The 23084-nt window shown below is 41.5% G+C and overlaps 1 protein-coding gene across 1 annotated transcript; it reads right to left on the bottom strand.

Moving 5' to 3' along the window:
• Positions 1 to 887: 887 nt before the first annotated feature.
• NFKBIZ (NFKB inhibitor zeta) lies at positions 888 to 11706 on the bottom strand. Its single transcript, XM_036916446.2, has 12 exons — positions 11297 to 11706; positions 8996 to 9135; positions 8506 to 8536; positions 8283 to 8386; positions 7399 to 8186; positions 6613 to 6718; positions 6081 to 6227; positions 5836 to 5899; positions 5388 to 5557; positions 4379 to 4489; positions 4084 to 4251; positions 888 to 2311 (listed from the first exon to the last, which is right to left on the bottom strand). The coding sequence occupies exons 1-12, from the start codon at positions 11583 to 11585 to the stop codon at positions 2258 to 2260; spliced, it is 2172 nt and encodes a 723-aa protein (XP_036772341.2). The 5' UTR covers positions 11586 to 11706; the 3' UTR covers positions 888 to 2257.
• Positions 11707 to 23084: the final 11378 nt, after the last annotated feature.

Below are 23084 nucleotides of genomic sequence, written 5' to 3'. Positions count from 1 at the left end.
CATTGCCTTGGCTCAAGTCATTTTATTTCTTTTACCTCCCCCGCCTCTCCCTCTGCGAACATCCAAATCAACTCTTCAGAATGTACAGCTCATATGCTCTACCTTGAAGTCCCCCTTGTTCTCCCCATTAGGTATAAATTCTCCCTCTTTTGAATCTATTTCCTTCCCTTTTTATGGTATTCACTAAAGTGCATGCCATAGCAGATGGCATTTGCAATGCCAACTACTCTTAAGATTTCATCTATATGAAATAAATTATAGTTGATGTACAGAAATGGAACTATAGTAGATTCTTAACCTATGAGTCATAGACTCTGGTGGCTGTGAAGCCCCTGATACTGTATACATTTGTGAACAGACGCATAGGTGCATCTTTCCAAGGAAAGGATTCATAGCCTTCTCCAGATTCTCAGCACACCTTGTAAGAATATAATCGGTGCTGACAGATATTGATGTGTTTGTTCTCTCATGTCAAAATGGCATGTTAGGAAAGGGAAGAACCCCATTTACTGCTGTTTCCATGTCTCTCTCTCACAGGATGAACCTGGTCATCTCCAGATCATTTTCCCGATGCTCACTGCCCCCACAAAATACAGAATGAAAAATAAAATCATAAAGACTTAGTTTTTTTTCACACATAAAACTTCTAAATGACCAATAATGTATTAAACTTCCATGACATTTTCAGAACCTAATAAACCTCTATGAACATGGCAGAGTTTCTTGATATTATATCTTATACACCTTCAGGAAACATATTCTCAAAAATATCCAAATTAAAATGTTAACTAATTTAAAGGTATTTAGATTAGTAATTAATAGCACCTTTCCCACCTAGGCAACTATAAATAAGGAACTAGGAAAAGAAAACACATCCTTAAAATGAACAGTGTTATCGAATTAATGTTTATTTAAAACCATGCTTGAGTTTTCCCATGAGGGTGACTGGATTGGTTCACATCACAGCAGTATTTACAGACACCAAATAACTATAATTAACATTTGTCCACAAGACATACTGGGTCAAACAATATGATCGATCCAAAGGTTATCTTTTTTAAAAGGATTTAAGCTGCAAAGATGATTAGTCAGTCAGTTGCTTGTGAGACTTCTCATTATTAAAAAAATTTTTAATGAATCAAATTTATTACAATGAATTAATGTGCAATCAAAGCCAAATACATTCCTTGGGGTATGCCAAAGGTAAGCACAAAATAATATTAATAGAATTAAGGGTACTAAAAAATAAAGCATTTTTTTCTGAATGGTAATATAAAATCATGGTACATTATCATTATTTGATAATAGAAAACCATACAGACACATTTAAATATTGACTTTTTGATGTTCCTATGAAGATAAAATAAAATTTCAACAGAGCAAGTAAATTATAAATTCTAGAAAATGAGCCATAGGAGGTGTCTCTTTAGGAGCATGCAATTCCATACAGATCATGTGTCTCATCTCAACACATAACACATGAGAAAAAGCATATTTGCTATTCAAACAGCTGTCAGCCAGTAGGGGACCAACTCTCCATTTGCTTTATCTACAGAGACAGTAGTTGGGTCATTACACAGCTCCTCCGAATGTGTATAATTTTTTTTAAATAGTGACAATACACTTATTCTTTTCTGCTTTATTGATTTACACATTTTGAATGTGGCCATTTTAATGAACAAATATGTACAAATATTTTAAAAGACAAAAATAATTATATACTGTTTACAAAAACCTAATTTTAACCTTGGTACCTTTCATCTAGTCCAATGACTAGAACTTTCCAATGCCAATAACTATTAGGTAACACACCAGGTCAACAAAACCTCAACACTGTATCCAGATTTATTTTCTTCCCTTTCAAATGCTTTAATTTTCCTTAAAAAAAAAAAAAAAAGCTTATAATTTATCTGCTTTTACACTGGCAATAGCTATATGTGCAATGTTTTATGCCACAAATCAAAGCTTTTTCCTACCCAAAGGCTACTGTTAATTGAAGTCAATTTTACCATTCAGATTACATTCAGATGTCTAGATCCCAGATACCTGGGTATGAAATATTAAAATCTGCCAAGAGGAATTAGGTATTTTTCTTCTTTTCTTTTAATATAACCCACTATATAATAGTGAACTAAATATGTTTGTTTCATAGAAACAACTTACATTTGCCAGTACAGGGCAAATGGTCTATGTACAGATACATTAGGACTGCCTAACTGACAGTGAGTGTTGCCGATCAGGCTCCAAGTCAGTGGAGCTAATATGGTGGAGCTCTCTGCTGAACGGACTTGCCCTTCAGGATGCGTCGGATCTGGAATAAAAATAAACAGAATTTGTAAGGTTTATTTCTTATGGCCATTTTCTTCAGAGTTCCTCTCTTATAAAGTCTACATCACTCCTGTTAACATGTAATAAGTATATGAAGAAACAGGCAACAATTAAGATTTTAAGATGACTTAAAAAACAAACTCCTTTCACAGCTTATTACAGATCTCCTGCAATGACGTTTGAGGGCAAGAAAGCAAAGCATCTCTGAAGTTTAAAATCTCCTGAATTATTTGAAGTTTAAAATTTCCAACAGCTTAAATGAGATCTATACTCCTTTCCTAATCTTTACTCCTCCTGTTTGTGAGAACATTTAATATAAGGCAGAATTATGGTGTATTATAGTATCTCACCTATCTTGAAGTCAGGTTCAATTACCAAGAACCCAGAACCCACTTTAAACACACACAAGTAAATCCTTAATAGCATTCAATTCAAAATAGCTGTCATGATACCAAAGAATTAAATCTTCTGCATATAACTTTACACATCACAGGAAAGCCCCTAGGCTCATTCAGAGCCCAGTGATTGACTTTATATCTTAGACTGGCAAATTTTATTATCTGTTTCTCAGCCCACAGCAGACTAAATGCAGTAAACTAGAAGAAGACTAGGGTAGGGGATACAACTGACAGCTGTTAAGAGGAGACACAAAGATCAGAGTCTAACAGTAGAAGCAAAGGAAGAGACCCACCCCCAAACACAGACACAGGAATACATAAGCAGAAGGGAAAGTAACTGAGAACACTTAGAGAAGAGGCAAAGGGTTCTCCACACCCAATAATCCCTGAGAACATGGCTATGTGACAGCATGCTACAAACAGTGAGGTAGAAGCAAACACTGGGTTTAGGTCTCTGCCATTTATTACTTGATGGTGGTTCCTATTTCTGGAACCTCTGAATCTGCATTTCCTCAGCTGAACTGTTATACTGCACAGTTTTCATAACTATTAAGTGGTATAATAACAATGAAAACTCTTTACAAATTATCAAGACATTCAGTTTAAGTTATAAAGAGCTCTACAAATACAGATTGCTGGCACATTATGGTCTTATTGAGGGCTATGAATCAAACAAAAGGCTACATTGCATTTCATATACTTTATTTTGTGATTATCAAAGTATGTAATGACCTAAATATATAGCCAGTCACTCTCATTTCTCCCAGGGAAAGATTTCCATTAAAAATATCTTAAGTTATTTAAAAAATCAAGTTTTGTTTATCAAGAAAAGTTCAGTCACGTAAATCTATTCAATCCCCCAAAATAATATATAAATATATGATGGTAAAGCATAATTTTGCTTTAAGTATAAAACATTTCTAGGTTCTAAACTACATAAAATAACTTTCCCATTTCTTATTGACTCACTTAATATCCACAATATTCAAAAGGTCATCACTCACAAAACTAAAATTCTCTTTTCTTTGGTGTCTGCAGGATCCTGGTACCTTCCTGTTTCATCAGCTTCCAAACCTCAAACCATTCTGACTTACTCTAAACCCAAGTTTGTGCCATGGAAGAAAAGACAAGACTACCTGCCCTTTGACTATTTTGGGTCCATGGATAAACCCTCAAATTTCTTTTCTTCCTTTGTCAACAAAGCAATTGACTCCCAAGTGCTACCATGACTCCTGGGCTACTCGGACGCCAACAGAACTCTCCTGAAGAGCAGCAGCTGGCCTCCGCCCCATGTAATCTCATCTCCCTGTGTGTCAGACACGGGCCTGAGAGGATTCCCTTGCCCAGTCACACTCACCTGCTCTCCCACAGGGCCATCAGGAACCAAGTGCACTGGCTGCTCGTTCTCCAAGTTCCGAGTACTTGGGTCCGCTCCCTTCCTCATCAACAGGCGGACCGCATCCAACTGTGTCACCCGATACTGCAGGCTGGCAGCAACATGGAGGGCAGTGTTTCCATTGTAAGCCTGAAGATAAAGCGACGAAATGACACCCATCAGGAAGGAGGACTTTCAGGAAAGCAGCTCAAAAGCTTGAAGAAGGTATAAAGGTCATTCCAACTCTAGTGTTGTTACTGAAGCTTTCGAAAGGTACCTTTGCATTCACAAAAGACAGGCAACTGGGCAGCTCCAAAAAGAGGCGAATGAGTTCCAGATTTGCTTCTTCAGCTGCCAAATGCAGCGCCGTGCGGCCACTTTTACGATCCTTATCAAAGGCAAGAGGGGAAAAAAATGAACATCCAGACACCACACCCTGGATATGCTTTCCACCCAGTTTCTCAAACGTTTGCGTCACCTTTGGAAACTTGCTGAATGAAAGCCTTCCTCAATCTGAAGCTAGATGAAATCTCTCACTCCTCCTGAATTCCCTATTAATTTGCCTACATGCCTCTTATCATAGTCTACCCTTGTACACAGGGTGGCCATAAAATGTAGAAACATAGATACTATTTGTCATGTAGCATAATACAGTAAACCATTTATTATGTTTTCACCTGTATTACCAGACGTGGCGGCCACCCTGTACACTGGAATTAGCTGCATCTCTCACCTCTTCTATTAGACAGTAAATTCCCAAGTATCTGTATGGTTCCCAAGGACCCATACAGCATATGACTTAGGCTTTTCCCCAAGAGTCCCTAACTCAGTGCCTTGTGCATAGATATACTCAGTATATAAACCTCAAATTTCATTCTAAAAAGAATAAAATATTTTCCAATTTAAAAATCAGAAGATTAAGTCCAGATCCCACAGTGATGAGGCAATCCTTACAAAAAGTACTACCATTATTACCCATGTATGGAAATAGAAGCCAAAATGACAGTATCAGTTTCAAGCATTTCTTTCCCCTTTAAACAAAGACTAATTTATTTCACAGCTAAATGGTCTTTTGGATAATAATCCACAGATTAAAAGCAAATCAAGAAAGCAGGTGACTATAATCTATGCTTCTTAACTATCAATACATTACTATTTACTCTGTTAATTGTAAAAAAGAGAAAAAAAGTTTTAATCTATACTTGGGAAAAGGTCTTTTGCTATACCCACTTTTGTCTACTACCCCATCTCCAAACTCTTCTGAGTGGCAGATGCTCAGAATTTACCTTTGCTTCCACTGCTGCTCCCATTTGAATGAGGCACTTAATGGTGTCAACCAGACTCTTATTCCTCAGTAAAAGCTCCTGAACTTCAGGTGAATGGTGCTGCTGATTTCTCTGGAGTTCATGCACCACAGCATTATGAGCCACAACCGCACAGTGTAGAGGAGTCAGGCCTAGAAAAAGTATAATAAAGCAGTGGTCAAGCATCCCAACAAGTCTTTCAGTTATTCTATAATTACAACCTTGAGGACGGCCTCTAAGGTGACTTCCAAATGGGTTCCATGAGAACTAGTAAGGCAATCTGAATATTCTCTTCATTGGGTCTTAGTGCTAACTTTATAGTATTCAGCATTAATTAGCTCCCTTCCTTCTTGGAATGAAACCTAATACCCTTATTAATGGATCCCACTCTCTAAACAGTTCTTTGGCCAATAAAGTTTCAGTTGCTTACCATCATAGTTAGTTGCCTCAAGATCCAAAAATTGATTGCTCCTCACGGCTCCCTTCTGAATTGCCTAGAAAATTTAAACACAGACAGGTTAGCAAGAGACAAGTTATACAAATATTTATTAGTATTCCAAGAAATGAATAAGTCAACTCAAAATAAATCATTCCAACAGGCAACCTACATCCACCTTCTAATATCCAAGTCCTAGCTCTCTGGCCCTGTGCTAATGGAGGCCAGCTGCCTCTTACCTGAAGCACCTGCGAGTGGCCCTTCTCAGCACAGACATGCAAAGGGGTCCTTCCCCAGCAGTCGGTGGTGTTCACCTGGGCCCCGAGGTTCACCAGATCTTGCACAATGAGGTGCTGATTCGCAGCTACTGCCACCTGAAAGGCACTCTGTGGACATTTAGAGGAAAAAAATATTCTTTTAAAACATGTAACACTATCATAACAACGAATATAAATGTAACCTAAACCTGCAGGGAAAACTCACATAGAGAAAATAAACTCTATTAATAAGCACTAAGATACTGTAACACAAGGAAACTAAAATAAGCTTAGGGTGTGGCTTTATTACACCCAGTTAGTCTTTGGTCAAATAGCTACAAAGTTAATGTTAATAACTTCAAGGCTGATGGTGGCAAAGAGTCAACAACTCAAAGTTAATATTAACTAAACTCTCTGGGTCGGGAGCACTGAAATGATCCACACATAAATATTCAGACTGGTCATCCTTCTCTTCACCATGACAGCTCTGCCATTTCACTGTCAAGCTCCTCACCTGTCCGTTGTGCTCTTTAATGTCCAGCATGTGAAGTGCATTCATCTTTCTTGCAAGGACATAGGAAAGTGCCCTTCGCCCTTGGGCAACAGCAATATGCAGAAACCTGGGAAACAAGGAAAGGAAGAGAGGGGAATTACTTCCTACGTCATTAAGATCATCTTTCAAAAAAAAAAATTCCTCCTTACCCCTTTCTAATAATCTAGTATACTAAATGAAACACTACAGGGCAAAATTTGTCTTTTCTACTAGGTTAATAATATGAGTTATAACAGGATGATTAAAGAAGAATACCAAGAACCATGCTGACTGCTTTAAATCTATTCTTTTCAGTGTTCATAAAAGCCCTATGTGGGAAGTATTTTCATTTTACATGTGAAGAAACTGAGGCTTGGAGAGGTGAAATACCTTGGCGAAGGCCACAGAGATGTAAGGACAGATTAGTATTCACTGGACAAATCAATCAATTGATCATGACCAACTAATCATGATCTGTTTTTGCTCTATAGACAGTTGATGCTAGTCTTTCAAAACCAGTTATTCAAAGAAAGCACATATATTTTTATTAATTTAGAACAGGTAATTTGTTCGGCCAGGAAAAAAGAAAGGAAAACTCATTTTGAAATATTAGGTATCACTGAACAGCAGTTTCTACCTATATTGGCCCATCTGATGAGCCAACCGCTTGCTAAGGTCTAACTTGGAATGCCTTAGGGAAATTCTGTGCCACTACAGCCATTAAGGACTGCTCACCAAATGAGGTTCATGGCATAAAGGGATACTCACGTGTCACCATCTGCATCCTTTGACAGAAACTGGTCTTGGGAGATATTTGCCAATTTGCTTTCTTCCTGCTCTACTTGCCACTGGAAAAATGACTTCCCTAACTGTGTGCTGCTCACTGTATTTCCCATGATGTTCTGGAATGGCAGTGAAGTGCTTAAAGGGACAGAGCCTGCATCGTGCCCCGCCATGGCCTCACAGGCACTGTGCGGCATGATGCTGAAGTTCTGCAGGTGGGCATCATTTTGTTGCTGCACACTGGGGGAAGTATGAATGGGAACAGCAATATTCTCGGATTCCCCATGACTACTCAGAAGGGATGCAAAACTTTGGCCTGGGCAGAACTGTGGTTCTTGACCATCAAAGAGGTTCTGTTCATAGTTGGGGGACTGGGAAGTTCTGGAATAAGGACTGTATTCCAGAGCCGGGTTGTGGATATAGTGCTGTAGTGGCGGCGGCTGCTGATGCATATTCTGGTTCTGTGGAGAATACTGGTACATGGATGCCTGATCCATCATGTGTGGGGAGCTGCTGCCTTGGAATGACTGGTATTTCTGAGATGGAGAGAAGACCTGCCCTCCATGGAAGTCCTGACACTGCTCTCGGGGTGAGCTCTGAGGGACCCCCACAGGGTTCATCCAGCTAACTTGGACAGTATTCAGGGAAACTGGGCTGCGCTCATTCTTAATGTTGATAATGTTCTGAAGCAGGTCAGCACTGCTGTCCTGTTTGGCTTCATTGTGATGAACATCTTCCATGCTCTCCACAGGTGTTGGTGTTTGAGGTGGTGTCTAGACAGGAAGAAAAAGTAAGTGGCACACTCCCTTCCAAAATTATTCCAGGAATAACTTCCAAAGGGCAGTCAGAGAAAATAGTGAGATACTTACCAAAAATTGGGTATGTAGTAAAGCTGACCTTTTGCAAGCTGGGCCATCAGACAACAAATCAGGGCCTTTCCTTTTCCCACTGTATGATATTGTCTTCTTCAATTCTATACCCAAGAAGGAATATGGAGTTTGTGATCACTTTTTTGTACAAGTTTTACCCATAATCACACTATATATTTTACTCTGAAGCCCCCTTAACATTATTAATAAAAGTAACTCTTACCTGTGTATTGCTCTCTGTTCACACCTTGTGTCTGTAAGGAAGAAAGTATCCAATTTAGTGTATATTAAATAATTCCCTTTTTAATACACATTAATAGAGATGCATCTCTGCCACTCTTTACAGCTCACCACAATCTTTGGTAGAGTTTTTATTTTTATCTTATTTTTTATTCTATCTTACAACTTCCCCCATTTCCACATTCACCCTAGTGCAACTCAAGATGAAATTATTAAGACCATTTGAGTTTTCCCTTTCTAATCAAAATGTTCCATTTCAATTGAACCCCATTTATTTCCTTGCCAAGTGGCCTTCATTTTATTCACTCATTGAAGAATAGAGCAGACAGCAAGACAAATGTGCTTTCTCTCCTGTGTGCTTCGTGGTCTACAAATGACTCACCAGACCTAGGCCAGCAGAGAATACTAACCCAGACAGACTAACCTCCTGCCCCCACCCCCTTCCCCCATCCCAAACAAAAGGCAGGTGGCACCTTAAAATCATCCACAGCTTGGCCAGAAGCCTTCTGTTTATGACTTCGGATGTGCAGCAAGAGCTCCTTCACCGAGTTCTTCACACGAACGCCTTGAAAGGGTCCTCTCTGCTGCCTTCCAATCCCCATATGGGGCTCAACTGCTCAAAAGGACATGAAATATATCCCAGTGAAATCCCTTTGCAGACACAAATCTTAATAATCTAAAAGCACAGATGTCTAATGTATAAAGATCCCAACCAACAGCCTGAAAATGAAAAGCCTTTCCAGCGTGCTCCGATCAGTGGTGTTGGGTGTCAGTCCCCAGCCCCATGTAGGTTCTATGCTGCCTGACTCGTCTCCCCACCAGGCACCCAATGAAAGGAAAGCTCAGAAAAATGGGGTTTCAGGACTCTCTGGAGCCAAAAGATAAACTCACATAAAGACTTCTCAACCTTATACACCCACGAGACAGGATCACAGATACTGTCACCCTAACTCTCACAACCTAGAATTATTTTGACTTTTGAAAAACCTTGAGAAAACAAGGAATAAGTGAATTTTTATTTTTTCAAACCAAAGGATTTATGCCCATATGGAAATTTTAAGTCTATTAATTCCACTCGCCTAAGGCACAAAAACTTCCTCCACAGATCTCCATGTGCCAAATCCCAACTACAACTCCTTAGACTTGTTTCCTATTATTTCTCTCAGTTCAGCTATGCCAAGAAAGCTGCTTAAATTCACTAAGCTTAATTAAACAACCTTCCACATACACACACAGGACTTCCCCCTCACTGTTTTTGGAATTGCTCACATAGGCCTTCTAAGTAAAAAGGAAATAATCTCATTTCATATTTAAACTTTAAAATACACTTTAAAATAGAGTCTCTGAGTGTAGCACTTCACTTCTTACACTACTGTCACAACCTTTCGAGATGAGTTGAACACAAAGTAAACATGCAGAAGTCAGGAAATGAATAATCCAGCCACTCCGTTGTTAAAGAGTGGAAAAAAGAAAGAAGATGGGACAAGAAATGATGAATAAATTGAGCACACATTTATGTAATATGAGAGCAACAACCCAATGATGGAGCAAATTCAACAACCAGTTAGTTTTACGGTTAATTTTAGGGATATCATGCCAGAATCTAACACAGCATTTCTCTGGAATGACAGCAGTTAACAATTCAACGTCACAGGGAGAAGAATTCAGTTTCAGAAATCCCCTATGGCTATGTGGTAAAGCAAGTAACCAGCAAAATAGTTTCAGCCAGATGAAGGCAGAATGTGGGAGAAAAGGTTCTAAATAACACAGAGAGACACACGAACACAAAATCATTGCATTCGCTACACACTTAACATACAGGGGCACCTTATACAACCTAGTGACTTAAATCACTTTTTAAAATGAAAATGAAAAATCACTTTTTAAAATAAAAGGCAAACCAAAACAGGAGTGGGGAGCAGTACAAACACCTGAGAGTATTCTTTAAAACCACACTTTAAATTCAAATTTTCAACATTTGAAATTACCTACGTGTTCTTTAGTCTACCCACAGTGCCATCCTGTTTTTCCCCAAAATATGCAACTGGCTCATAAAAAAAAAACTAACCAATACACAACCCAAGAAAGGAAACATTATGCCTTTCTTTGCTAGATACCGCTTAATCATACTAAAGCACACAGAAAGGAAACAAGACCACAGAAACTCTCAAACATCACATATTAAAGGCATAAATTGATTTGGCTTTCAGTCCATCTTATAGTACCGGTTTCTTTAACATAAAGTCTTTTTACTTAAAATTTCCACAAATACTTAGGAATGAATAAATTCCTTAAACGCCGCAATCACACCCTTATCGCGAGCGACAGCCTTTCAGACACAAGAAAAGGTTACACCTACATCAGATCCAAAACCGCGCCACAGTATGTGACTTACGGCTTAATAATGTTTTTTAAAAAAGAAGAAAGGGAGAAGCTCTAACGTAGTTTAACACTCTTCCCTTCCCCCCCTCCCCCACTAAAAGTCAGAGCTCGGACCTGAGAGGCGTTTCAAGCTGGACGGCGCCCGGATTTCACGGACGTTCGAGGGGCATGAGTTACAGCAAACGCCCAGCACAGGGCAAGGCATCCAGGCGTCGTCTAATAAATAATGGCCCTGTGATTATGCGCTGCCGCTAAAGAAGGGCTAAGGTCCCCGAACGACAAGGCGAGGTGCTCGGCCTCTGGGCAGCCCGCACCCTGCCCTCCCGGTGAGAGGCCCTTCCCTTCCCGCCGCGCGCGGACGGGGCGCCGGGCCGCCCTCATCCGGTGGGTACCTTGCAGCCGCTCGGCGCAGGCGCCGCCTCTCGGCCGGGACTCGACCGCCCCGCAGGAGGACACGGAGGAGGCGGAGGAGAAGTCGGAGGAGTCGGAGCCGGGCGAGCCGGGGGCCGAGGGCCCCGACGACGAGCAGCCGGCGTCGCAGGCGCCCGGGGCCGCGGCCGGCGGCGACGCGCCGTAGAAGTAGGCCAGGTTGAGCGGGCTGGTCATGAGGCCGCAGTAGCCGGCCGCGTCCAGCAGCCCCTCTCCGCCGCGGCTGTCGTCCAGCAGCTTGTCCACGATCATGCTCCCGGGCTCGGCGCTCCGGGCCCCCGACGCCTGCGTCCCGGCTGTGCTGTGCTGTGTGCTGCGGCTCGGCAGGCTGTGATCCAGGCGGCGGGAGGACTCGCGGCTACGGGGGCGACCCGGCGCGCGGCGCGGGTATTTATCCGGCCTTCGGGGCCAAGGGCGGGGAGAAGGCACCGCCGCCTCACCGGCCTCCCCCGCGCCTGGCGGGCCATTGGCGGCGTCGGGACCGCCTCCCGGCCCCTCCTCCGGATGCGTCCCGTTTCCAGTAAAATGTACAGGATGAGGCAATGCGCCCTCCGCCCTCGCCCCGCTCCGCCCGCCGGTTGTTTTCTCACCCTTCACCTGGAAACCCCGAGCGAGCCGGCCGTCCCGGCCGCCCGCCGGGAGATACCGGGAGACGCTGCCCTCGGCGCGCTCCCCGCCGGGCCGGGCGCGGGGGAGAGGGCGCGCGGCGTGGGGCCCGGGCCTGCAGAGGGAGGCGAGGGGCGGGAAGGCTGCGGCGGGAACAGGTCGGCCTGGTTCCCGGGGATTGGGGAAGCCCCGCATCCCTCCGCCCGCCCCGGCGTCTCTGGGTGGTTTGTAAGGGCCTGTCTCCTCCAGCACCTCAGAGCAGCCTCTTTCCGCTTAATTTAGTAAGCGTTTGTCAACATTGCTTTTGGCAGAGCCGTAAACGGAAAGAGGTGTTGAAGCCATTTTTCTGTCCTCAAATTATGATTTGGGGAACAAAATTTTTTGGCGCAGCCCAGGAATAAAAAGCAGTGCCGTACACCCCTGTATCCTTCAACTGGAACAAAGCCATCTTAGCAAAATGATAAACGTACATACATGTATATGTGTATTTGTATATGTGTAATTTTTAATTCTGCATATCTTTACATTGAATCTGAGAAATAGGAATTTGCTCTTGCCTATCTTAAGTACTTTCTTAATGGAATTACGCAAGTTTTTATTGGAGCCCTATTGCTTCGAAAACCACTGCTACGAGTTTGCAGGAGAAAAAGATGAATGATTATGTCCGTCCTTCCAAGTACATTATAATCTTGTAGGAATGATAAGGTAAGTACACACAAGCTATATTAAAAGAAACCGGTTATGATTAAATATCATGAAGGATACAAAGTTCAGTGACTGTCTTTAAAAAGAAAGGCAAAAAGTCTTGTGGAGTAAAAGAGGATGTCATAAGGAAAATCTTTGCAAAGGAGGTAACATTTTGATAGGCCCTAAAGGATGGGTGGGATTTGGACCCACAACATTTACAGGACTAGGGAACAGCAGGAACAAAGAATTGAGAGTCAGATAAAAGCTTATACCATGCCTTTTAGGATAGTCAAAGGGAAGATAACACTGAACGGAAAAGGTAGTTTGGTGACTTTGAGTGGAGCACCTCCAGTGGAAGGCTGAGACATAGGGTCTTATTTAATAAACACTGGGTGAACATAAAAGAATCTGGCACAGGCAAAAATAATCTGGAAGCAGTTTAGAAAGGGTGAGACTGAGGGGCCCAAAGTCCCTTAAGAACCACTGCAACAGCCTGGGAAGAACGGGCCTGGCCCTGAGTGCAGAGGCAGTGCAAAAGAGGAAGGTAAATGCAAAGAAAGCGGAGCCAGGCAACATTGCTAGGGCAGAATCCACAGCTCTTAGCCCCAGTGGAGGTGAGGAGCAATGACAGGGTCCCTGTTCAGGCTATAGTTTGGGGCCACATGATCAGGTGAACAGGGATGCCTGCTTCAGATCACAAGGAAATCAGCAGAAACAGACTGTTAGGGTTCTGGGAGGGAAGGGGAAAGAGGGGGAGACAAGAGCTGAAGTTGTTCCCTAGTATTTCATAGGTACTATACGACCCTGGTGGAAGTTCCAAAGTCGGTGTTTACTGGTTTCTCACAAGTGTTGTATTGCCCATGAAACTTCTTACTGCCTTTTTCTCCTCCAGTCTCTGGACTTTGGTAACTTTTTTAAACAAATAAAAAGGAAACAACTCCACAGTGATGTATCTGCAAAAAATACAAGGCTCCAGTAATTTCAATTCCTCAGAAACCAAAGTCACTTAAAAGGTGTTCCAAATGAGACGTTGAGCTTTCTCAATAAAATCTATTTGGATTTCTTCTTTTCCTTCCCACTAACATATGTATAATAAAGGCTTTAAGTGGCCACTCAAATTCATGGACTAATTTCTTTTTACAAAATTAATTATTCCACTAAAATTATTTCTGGTTTCACTTGGTATATAAAAATTCAAACCTCAAAAGCATAGCCTCTGAAGAACTTAATGTGAATAAATATGGTCAGGGAAAGACTGTTTCAAAATAAACATTCTAAGTTTTGTATGCAATGTCAAAGCAATTGTAATGTAGGAGAAGAGTACAACCCACAATGGCCACAAGCCAAGTTTCTTACTATCACTGCAAAAATAAATTTTAAATACACTTTGCTTCATTTAAATGTTGAAATATAAGCTTAATTTGGTTTATGAGGTTGAATGATACGACACTGCCAGTGTCCTAATCAAACATGATTGAACATTCGCTCTGTGGGAGACAGACACCATGTTATGAGGACTCTGGAAAAGCCCGCTGAGGCCAACAGCCAGCTCCACTGGCCAGTGTGTGAGGAGGCCACTTTGAAAGACGGTCCTCCAGCTCCATGTCAGGGCTTCAGATGACTGCAGCACTGACCAACATCTTGAGTGTTGTCCTATCAGCAACCTGGAGCTAGAACCCCAGAAAGCCACTCCCAGATTCCTGACCACAGAAACTAGTTTTGAAAAATTAGGCCTTGAGAATTTGCCCAAGATCACACTGCTCCTCATAGGTGAAGAGATCAAAATCCTCATTTATCTGACTCTGGAGCCTACTCTTTTGCTTTAAAAAGGAAAATGAGAAGATTCATTTCCTCAAGGCACAGTTGCACCATCTACATATAAAGATACAGAAAAAGATGAAAATGACCTATCTGAAGATTCCCTGACTCATGGAAGGGAAAAATCTATTTCAAAGCAACTGGAAGAAACTGAATAAGAAGTAAAAATATGCCATCTTTCCCTTGGCTTTATACTAGTTAATAATTTACCATGTTTTATCTTACACAATAGATCATTTCTGAATGTACTATGGTGCCAGTTAAGTTCTACCACCATTTTGAGACCAAACATTCAAAGTTTCTAAAAAGAAATGTACAACACCATCATTCAACAGTTACCCATATTATTAAATCCTCACCCCCTCTAATGTGGTTATTATCTATCACCATAGAAAGGTGTTACAGAATTATTGACTATATTCTCCATGCTGTAAAAAAGGTACTGAATTTTTTAATGTAGATATGAGTTTTTGAAAAGCCAAAAATTATTTGGTATAACTTTTCAAACTTGAGATAAAAAAGCCAGTGAAGTCTCTTACAGGTTAAATTATTTTACTGTATTGGCTGAGGAAGTGAACTTCACAGGTGAAAGACCATTAAAGCCTGGTAGTTTATTTTTCCGAATGCCTTCTAGATGTAAGTCAGCAAAAGAAATCATGGTATTGCCCTGATACTGTATGATCATGTACAAGCAATTCATCAAATAATACAGTAATTTGTCAAAGATTTAACTGGAAACATGGAAAGTGATCTTGTCTGCATAACTGCGCTTTTTCCTCAGAAATGGACAGATCTGATTGGACTTGCTATTTTGGTTATTGTTCGTCAGGTACCAGCACCAGCTAAACAAAGACCTTTTATATGAATGCTTAACAACAAACATAAATGGTGCTGAAACCATTCAAAGTAAACAATAATTCTTTGAATCTCATTATTTATCCTAGCACAATTATGTTGACATTTGCACTGATGGTACAAAAGCAATGGTGGGTAAAACTACTGATGCCTTACAACAAATCACGACAGTAGCATAAAATAAACTAGTAGTCATTCTATTCTTTACCACCAATCACTTGCAAAAAAAAAGCCTTTCACTTAAGAAAGTCCTAGATGAACAATGAGGTATCACCTCACACCAGTAAGGATGGCTGCCATCCAAAAGACAAACAACAACAAATGTTGGCGAGGCTGTGGAGAAAGGGGAACCCTCCTACACTGCTGGTGGGAATGTAAGTTAGTTCAGCCATTGTGGAAAGCAGTATGGAGGTGCATCAAAATGCTCAAAACAGACCTACCATTTGACCCAGGAATTGCACTCCTAGGAATTTACCCTAAGAATGCAGCAAGCAAGCATGAGAAAGATCAGTGCACCCCTATGTTTATCACAGCACTATTTACAATAGCCAAGAATTGGAAGCAACCTAAATGTCCATCGATAGATGAATGGAAAAGGAAGATGTGGTACATATACACAATGGAATACTACTCAGCCATAAGAAAAGGGCAAATCCAACCATTTGCAGCAACATGGATGGAGCTGGAGGGTATTATGCTCAGTGAAACAAGCCAAGCAGAGAAAGAGAAATACCAAATGATTTCACTTATCTGTGGAATATAAGAACAAAGGAAAAACTGAAGGAACAAAACAGCAGCAGAATCACAGAACTCAAGAATGGACTAACAGGTACCAAAGGGAAAGGGACTGGGGAGGAAGGGTGGGTAGGGAGGGATAAGGGGGGAGGAGAAGTAGGGGGGTATTAAGATTAGCATGCATGGGGGGGGTAGGAGAAAAGGGAGGGCTGTACAAGACAGAGAAGGCAAGTAGGGATTCTACAACATTTTGCTATGCTGATGGACAGTGACTGTAAAGGGGTTTATAGGGGAGACCTGGTATAGGGGAGAGCCTAGTAAACATAATATTCGTCATGTAAGTGTAGATTAGTGATACCAAAAAAAAAAAAAAAAAAGGCAGTTCCTGTGTGGTAACTTCCAATGAGTTCTACACAAGAGTATAAAGGGCATATAAAAGTGTAGGCAAAGGGTCTGTTTGTGTTTATACAGAGGATCAAAGCCTAATTGGGCTACCCCGAAAATGAACTAAGATACGATATGAAAAAGAACTTCCAACATCAGCACTCTCTGGAAGACTCATGCCAGAAGATGATCATCAAAAAACCCCAACAGAGGGGCGGAAGATGGCGGCGTGAGTAGAGCAGCGGAAATCTCCTCCCAAAACAACATATATCTATGAAAATATAACAAAGACAACCCTTCCTAGAATAAAGACCAGAGGACACAGGACAATATCCAGACCACATCCACACCTGAGAGAACCCAGCGCCTCGCGAAGGGGGTAAGATACAAGCCCCGGCCCCGCGGGAGCCGAGCGCCCCTCCCCCCAGCTCCCGGCGGGAGAAGAGCAGGCAGAGCGGGAGGGAGACGGAGCCCAGGGCTGCCGAACACCCAGCCCCAGCCATCCAGGCCAGAGTGCAGGGCCCTCGATACTGGGAAAACAGGGCAGCAAGAACAGTGAGCAGGCACTGGAGGCTGGGCGACAGAGGACATAAGAAAAGCGCGCGACCATTTTTTTTTTTTTTTGCTTTTTTGCTGCTTTGTTTTGGCGAGCGCTTTTTGGAAGTCTTAAAGGGACAGGGACCCCGATATTAGGGAAACAGGGCAGAAAGACCAGTGAGCAGAGGCCTGAGGCTGGCACCGGAGAATAAAGAAAAACGAACGACCACCTTTTTTTTTTTTTAATTAAAAAAATTTTTTTTCTTGTTTTTTTTTGTGGTCGTTGTTTTGTTTTGGCGGGTGCTTTTTGGAAGTCTTAAAGGGGCAGGGCGGGCCACTTAATCCAGAGGTAGGGAATCCGGGATCTCTGGGCACCCTAACCCCTGGGCTGCAGGGAGCAGGGAGGCCCCTTACGGAGATAAATAGCCTCCCAGCAGCTCCTGCTCCAACGCGACTCCACCATTTTGGAGTAGCTGCCCGAGCCAGGCCACGCCCACAGCAACAGCGGAGATTAACTCCATAGCAGCCGGGCAGGAAGCAGAAACCCTGTCTGCGCGCAGCTGCGCAGCACAAGCCACTAGAGGCCGCTATTCTCCCAGGAGAGGAGGGCCACAAACCAACAAGAAAGGAAGTCCTTCCAGCCGTCACTCGTCCCAGTTCTGCAGACTATTCCTATCACCATGAAAAGGCAAAGCTACAGGCAGACAAAGATCACAGAGACAACACCAGAGAAGGAGACAGACCTAACCAGTCTTCCTGACAAAGAATTCAAAATAAGAATCATAAACATGCTGACAGAGATGCAGAGAAATACGCAAGAGAAATGGGATGAAGTCCGGAAAGAGATCACAGATGCCAGAAAGGAGATTGCAGAAATGAAGCAAACTCTGGAAGGGTTTATAAGCAGAATGGATAGAATGCAAGAGGCCATTGATGGAATTGAAATCAGAGAACAGGAACGCATGGAAGCTGACATAGAGAGAGACAAAAGGATCTCCAGGAATGAAACAATATTAAGAGAACTGTGTGACCAATCTAAAAGGAGCAATATCCGTATTATAGGGGTCCCAGAAGAAGAAGAGAGAGGCAAAGAGATGGAAAGTATCTTAGAAGAAATAATTGCTGAAAACTTCCCCACACTGGGGGAGGAAGTAATCAAACAGACCACGGAAATACACAGAACCCCCAACAGAAAGGATCCAAGAAGGGCAACACCAAGACACATAATAATTAAAATGGCAAAGATCAAGGACAAGGAAAGAGTGTTAAAGGCAGCTAGAGAGAAAAAGGTCACCTATAAAGGGAAACCCATCAGGCTAACGTCAGATTTCTCAACAGAAACCCTACAGGCCAGAAGAGAATGGCATGATATATTTAATATAATGAAACAGAAGGGCCTTGAACCAAGGATACTGTATCCAGCACGACTATCATTCAAATATGACGGTGGGATTAAACAATTCCCAGACAAACAAAAGCTGAGGGAATTTGCTTTCCACAAACCACCTCTACAGAACATCTTACAGGGACTGCTCTAGATGGGAGCACTCCTAGAAAGAGCACAGCACAAAACACCCAACATATGAAGAATCGAGGAGGAGGAACAAGAAGGGAGAGAAGAAAAGAATCTCCAGACAGTGTATATAACAGCTCAATAAGCGAGCTAAGTTAGGCAGTAAGATACTAAAGAGGCTAACCTTGAACCTTTGGTAACCACGAATTTAAAGCCTGCAATGGCAATAAGTACATATCTTTCAATAGTCACCCTAAATGTTAATGGGTTGAATGCACCAATCAAAAGACACAGAGTAACAGAATGGATAAAAAAGCAAGACCCATCTATATGCTGCTTACAAGAAACTCACCTCAAACCCAAAGACATGTACAGACTAAAAGTCAAGGGATGGAAAAACATATTTCAAGCAAACAACAGTGAGAAGAAAGCAGGGGTTGCAGTACTAATATCAGACAAAATAGACTTCAAAACAAAGAAAGTAACAAGAGATAAAGAAGGACACTACATAATGATAAAGGGCTCAGTCAAACAAGAGGATATAACCATTCTAAATATATATGCACCCAACACAGGAGCACCAGCATATGTGAAACAAATACTAACAGAACTAAAGGGGGATATAGACTGCAATGCATTCATTCTAGGAGACTTCAACACACCACTCACCCCAAAGGATAGATCCACTGGGCAGAAAATAAGTAAGGACACGGAAGCACTGAACAACACAGTAGAGCAGATGGACCTAATAGACATCTATAGAACTCTACATCCAAAAGCAGCGGGATATACATTCTTCTCAAGTGCACATGGAACATTCTCCAGAATAGACCACATACTAGGCCACAAAAAGAGCCTCAGAAAATTCCAAAAGATTGAAATCCTACCAACCAACTTTTCAGACCACAAAGGCATAAAACTAGAAATAAACTGTACAAAGAAAGCAAAGAGGCTCACAAACACATGGAGGCTTAACAACACGCTCCTAAATAATCAATGGATCAATGACCAAATCAAAATGGAGATCCAGCAATATATGGAAACAAATGACAACAACAACACTAAGCCCCAACTTCTGTGGGACACAGCAAAAGCAGTCTTAAGAGGAAAGTATATAGCAATCCAAGCATATTTAAAAAAGGAAGAGCAATCCCAAATGAATGGTCTAATGTCACAATTATCGAAATTGGAAAAAGAAGAACAGATGAGGCCTAAGGTCAGCAGAAGGAGGGACATAATAAAGATCAGAGAAGAAATAAATAAAATTGAGAAGAATAAAACAATAGCAAAACTCAATGAAACCAAGAGCTGGTTCTTCGAGAAAATAAACAAAATAGATAAGCCTCTAGCCAGACTTATTAAGAAGAAAAGAGAGTCAACACAAATCAACAGTATCAGAAACGAGAAAGGAAAAATCACGACGGACCCCACGGAAATGCAAAGAATTATTGGAGAATACTATGAAAACCTATATGCTAACAAGCTGGGAAACCTAGGAGAAATGGACAACTTCCTAGAAAAATATAACCTTCCAAGATTGACCCAGGAAGAAACAGAAAATCTAAACAGACCAATTACCAGCAACGAAATTGAAGAGGTAATCAAAAAACTACCAAAGAACAAAACCCCCGGGCCAGATGGATTTACCTCGGAATTTTATCAGACATACAGGGAAGACATAATACCCATTCTCCTTAAAGTTTTCCAAAAAATAGAGGAGGAGGGGATACTCCCAAACTCATTCTATGAAGCTAACATCACCCTAATACCAAAACCAGGCAAAGACCCCACCAAAAAAGAAAACTACAGACCAATATCCCTGATGAACGTAGATGCAAAAATACTCAACAAAATATTAGCAAACCGAATTCAAAAATACATCAAAAGGATCATACACCATGACCAAGTGGGATTCATCCCAGGGATGCAAGGATGGTACAACATTCGAAAGTCCATCAACATCATCCACCACATCAACAAAAAGAAAGACAAAAACCACATGATCATCTCCATAGATGCTGAAAAAGCATTTGACAAAGTTCAACATCCATTCATGTTAAAAACTCTCAGCAAAATGGGAATAGAGGGCAAGTACCTCAACATAATAAAGGCCATCTATGATAAACCCACAGCTAACATTATATTGAACAGCGAGAAGCTGAAAGCATTTCCTCTGAGATCGGGAACTAGACAGGGATGCCCACTCTCTCCACTGTTATTTAACATAGTACTGGAGGTCCTAGCCACGGCAATCAGACAAAATAAAGAAATACAAGGAATCCAGATTGGTAAAGAAGAAGTTAAACTGTCACTATTTGCAGATGACATGATACTGTACATAAAAAACCCTAAAGACTCCACCCCAAAACTACTAGAACTGATATCGGAATACAGCAAAGTTGCAGGATACAAAATCAACACACAGAAATCTGTGGCTTTCCTATATACTAACAATGAACCAACAGAGAGAGAAATCAGGAAAACAACTCCATTCACAATTGCATCAAAAAAAATAAAATACCTAGGAATAAACCTAACCAAAGAAGTGAAAGACTTATACTCTGAAAACTACAAGTCACTCTTAAGAGAAATTAAAGGGGACACTAACAGATGGAAACTCATCCCATGCTCGTGGCTAGGAAGAATTAATATCGTTAAAATGGCCATCCTGCCCAAAGCAATATACAGATTTGATGCAATCCCTATGAAACTACCAGCAACATTCTTCAATGAACTGGAACAAATAATTCAAAAATTCATATGGAAACACCAAAGACCCCGAATAGCCAAAGCAATCCTGAGAAAGAAGAATAAAGTAGGGGGGATCTCACTCCCCAACTTCAAGCTCTACTATAAAGCCATAGTAATCAAGACAATTTGGTACTGGCACAAGAGCAGAGCCACAGACCAATGGAACAGACTAGAGAATCCAGACATTAACCCAGACATATATGGTCAATTAATATTTGATAAAGGAGCCATGGACATACAATGGCGAAATGACAGTCTCTTCAACAGGTGGTGCTGGCAAAACTGGACAGCTACATGTAGGAGAATGAAACTGGACCATTGTCTAACCCCATATACAAAAGTAAACTCAAAATGGATCAAAGACCTGAATGTAAGCCATGAAACCATTAAACTCCTGGAAGAAAACATAGGCGAAAACCTCTTAGACATAAACATGAGTGACCTCTTCTTGAACATATCTCCCCGGGCAAGGAAAACAACAGCAAAAATGAGTAAGTGGGACTATATTAAGCTGAAAAGCTTCTGTACAGCAAAAGACACCATCAATAGAACAAGAAGGATCCCTACAGTATGGGAGAATATATTTGAAAATGACACATCTGATAAAGGCTTGACGTCCAGAATATATAAGGAGCTCTCACGCCTCAACAAACAAAAAACAAATAACCCAATTAAAAAATGGGCAGAGGAACTGAACAGACAGTTCTCCAAAAAAGAAATACAGATGGCCAACAGACACATGAAAAGATGCTCCACATCGCTAATTATCAGAGAAATGCAAATTAAAACTACAATGAGGTATCACCTCACACCAGTAAGGATGGCTGCCATCCAAAAGACAAACAACAACAAATGTTGGCGAGGCTGTGGAGAAAGGGGAACCCTCCTACACTGCTGGTGGGAATGTAAGTTAGTTCAACCATTGTGGAAAGCAGTATGGAGGTACATCAAAATGCTCAAAACAGACTTACCATTTGACCCAGGAATTGCACTCCTAGGAATTTACCCTAAGAATGCAGCAATCAAGTTTGAGAAAGACAGATGCACCCCTATGTTTATTGCAGCACTATTTACAATAGCCAAGAATTGGAAGCAACCTAAATGTCCATCAATAGATGAATGGATAAAGAAGATGTGGTACATATACACAATGGAATACTACTCAGCTATAAGAAAAGGGCAAATCCAATCATTTGCAGCAACATGGATGGAGCTGGAGGGTATTATGCTCAGTGAAACAAGCCAAGCGGAGAAAGAGAAATACCAAATGATTTCACTTATCTGTGGAATATAAGAACAAAGGAAAAACTGAAGGAACAAAACAGCAGCAGAATCACAGAACTCAAGAATGGACTAACAGGTACCAAAGGGAAAGGGACTGGGGAGGATGGGTGGGTAGGGAGGGATAAGGGGGGGAGAAGTAGGGGGGTATTAAGATTAACATGCATGGGGGGGTAGGAGAAAAGGGAGGGCTGTACAACACAGAGAAGGCAAGTAGTGATTCTACAACAGGTTGCTACGCTGATGGACAGTGACTGTAAAGGGGTTTATAGGGGAGACCTGGTATAGGGGAGAGCCTAGTAAACATAATATTCGTCATGTAAGTGTAGATTAGTGATAGCAAAAAAAAAAAAAAAAAAAAAAAAAAAGGGCAGTTCCTGTGTGGTAACCTCCAACGAGTTCTACACAAGGGTGTAAAGGGCATATAAAAGTGTAGGCAAAGGGTCTGTTTGTGTTTATACAGAGGATCAAAGCCTAATTGGGCTACCCCGAAAATGAACTAAGATACGATATGAAAAAGAACTTCCAACATCTGCACCCTCTGGAAGACTCATGCCAGAAGATGATCATCAAAAAACCCCAAC

Source organism: Manis pentadactyla, chromosome 1 (genome assembly GCF_030020395.1).
Source record: "Manis pentadactyla isolate mManPen7 chromosome 1, mManPen7.hap1, whole genome shotgun sequence".
Taxonomy (NCBI): Eukaryota; Metazoa; Chordata; class Mammalia; order Pholidota; family Manidae; genus Manis; species Manis pentadactyla.
Note: the sequence above shows the minus strand (reverse complement) of the source record. Positions and strands in the feature narration are given on the sequence as shown.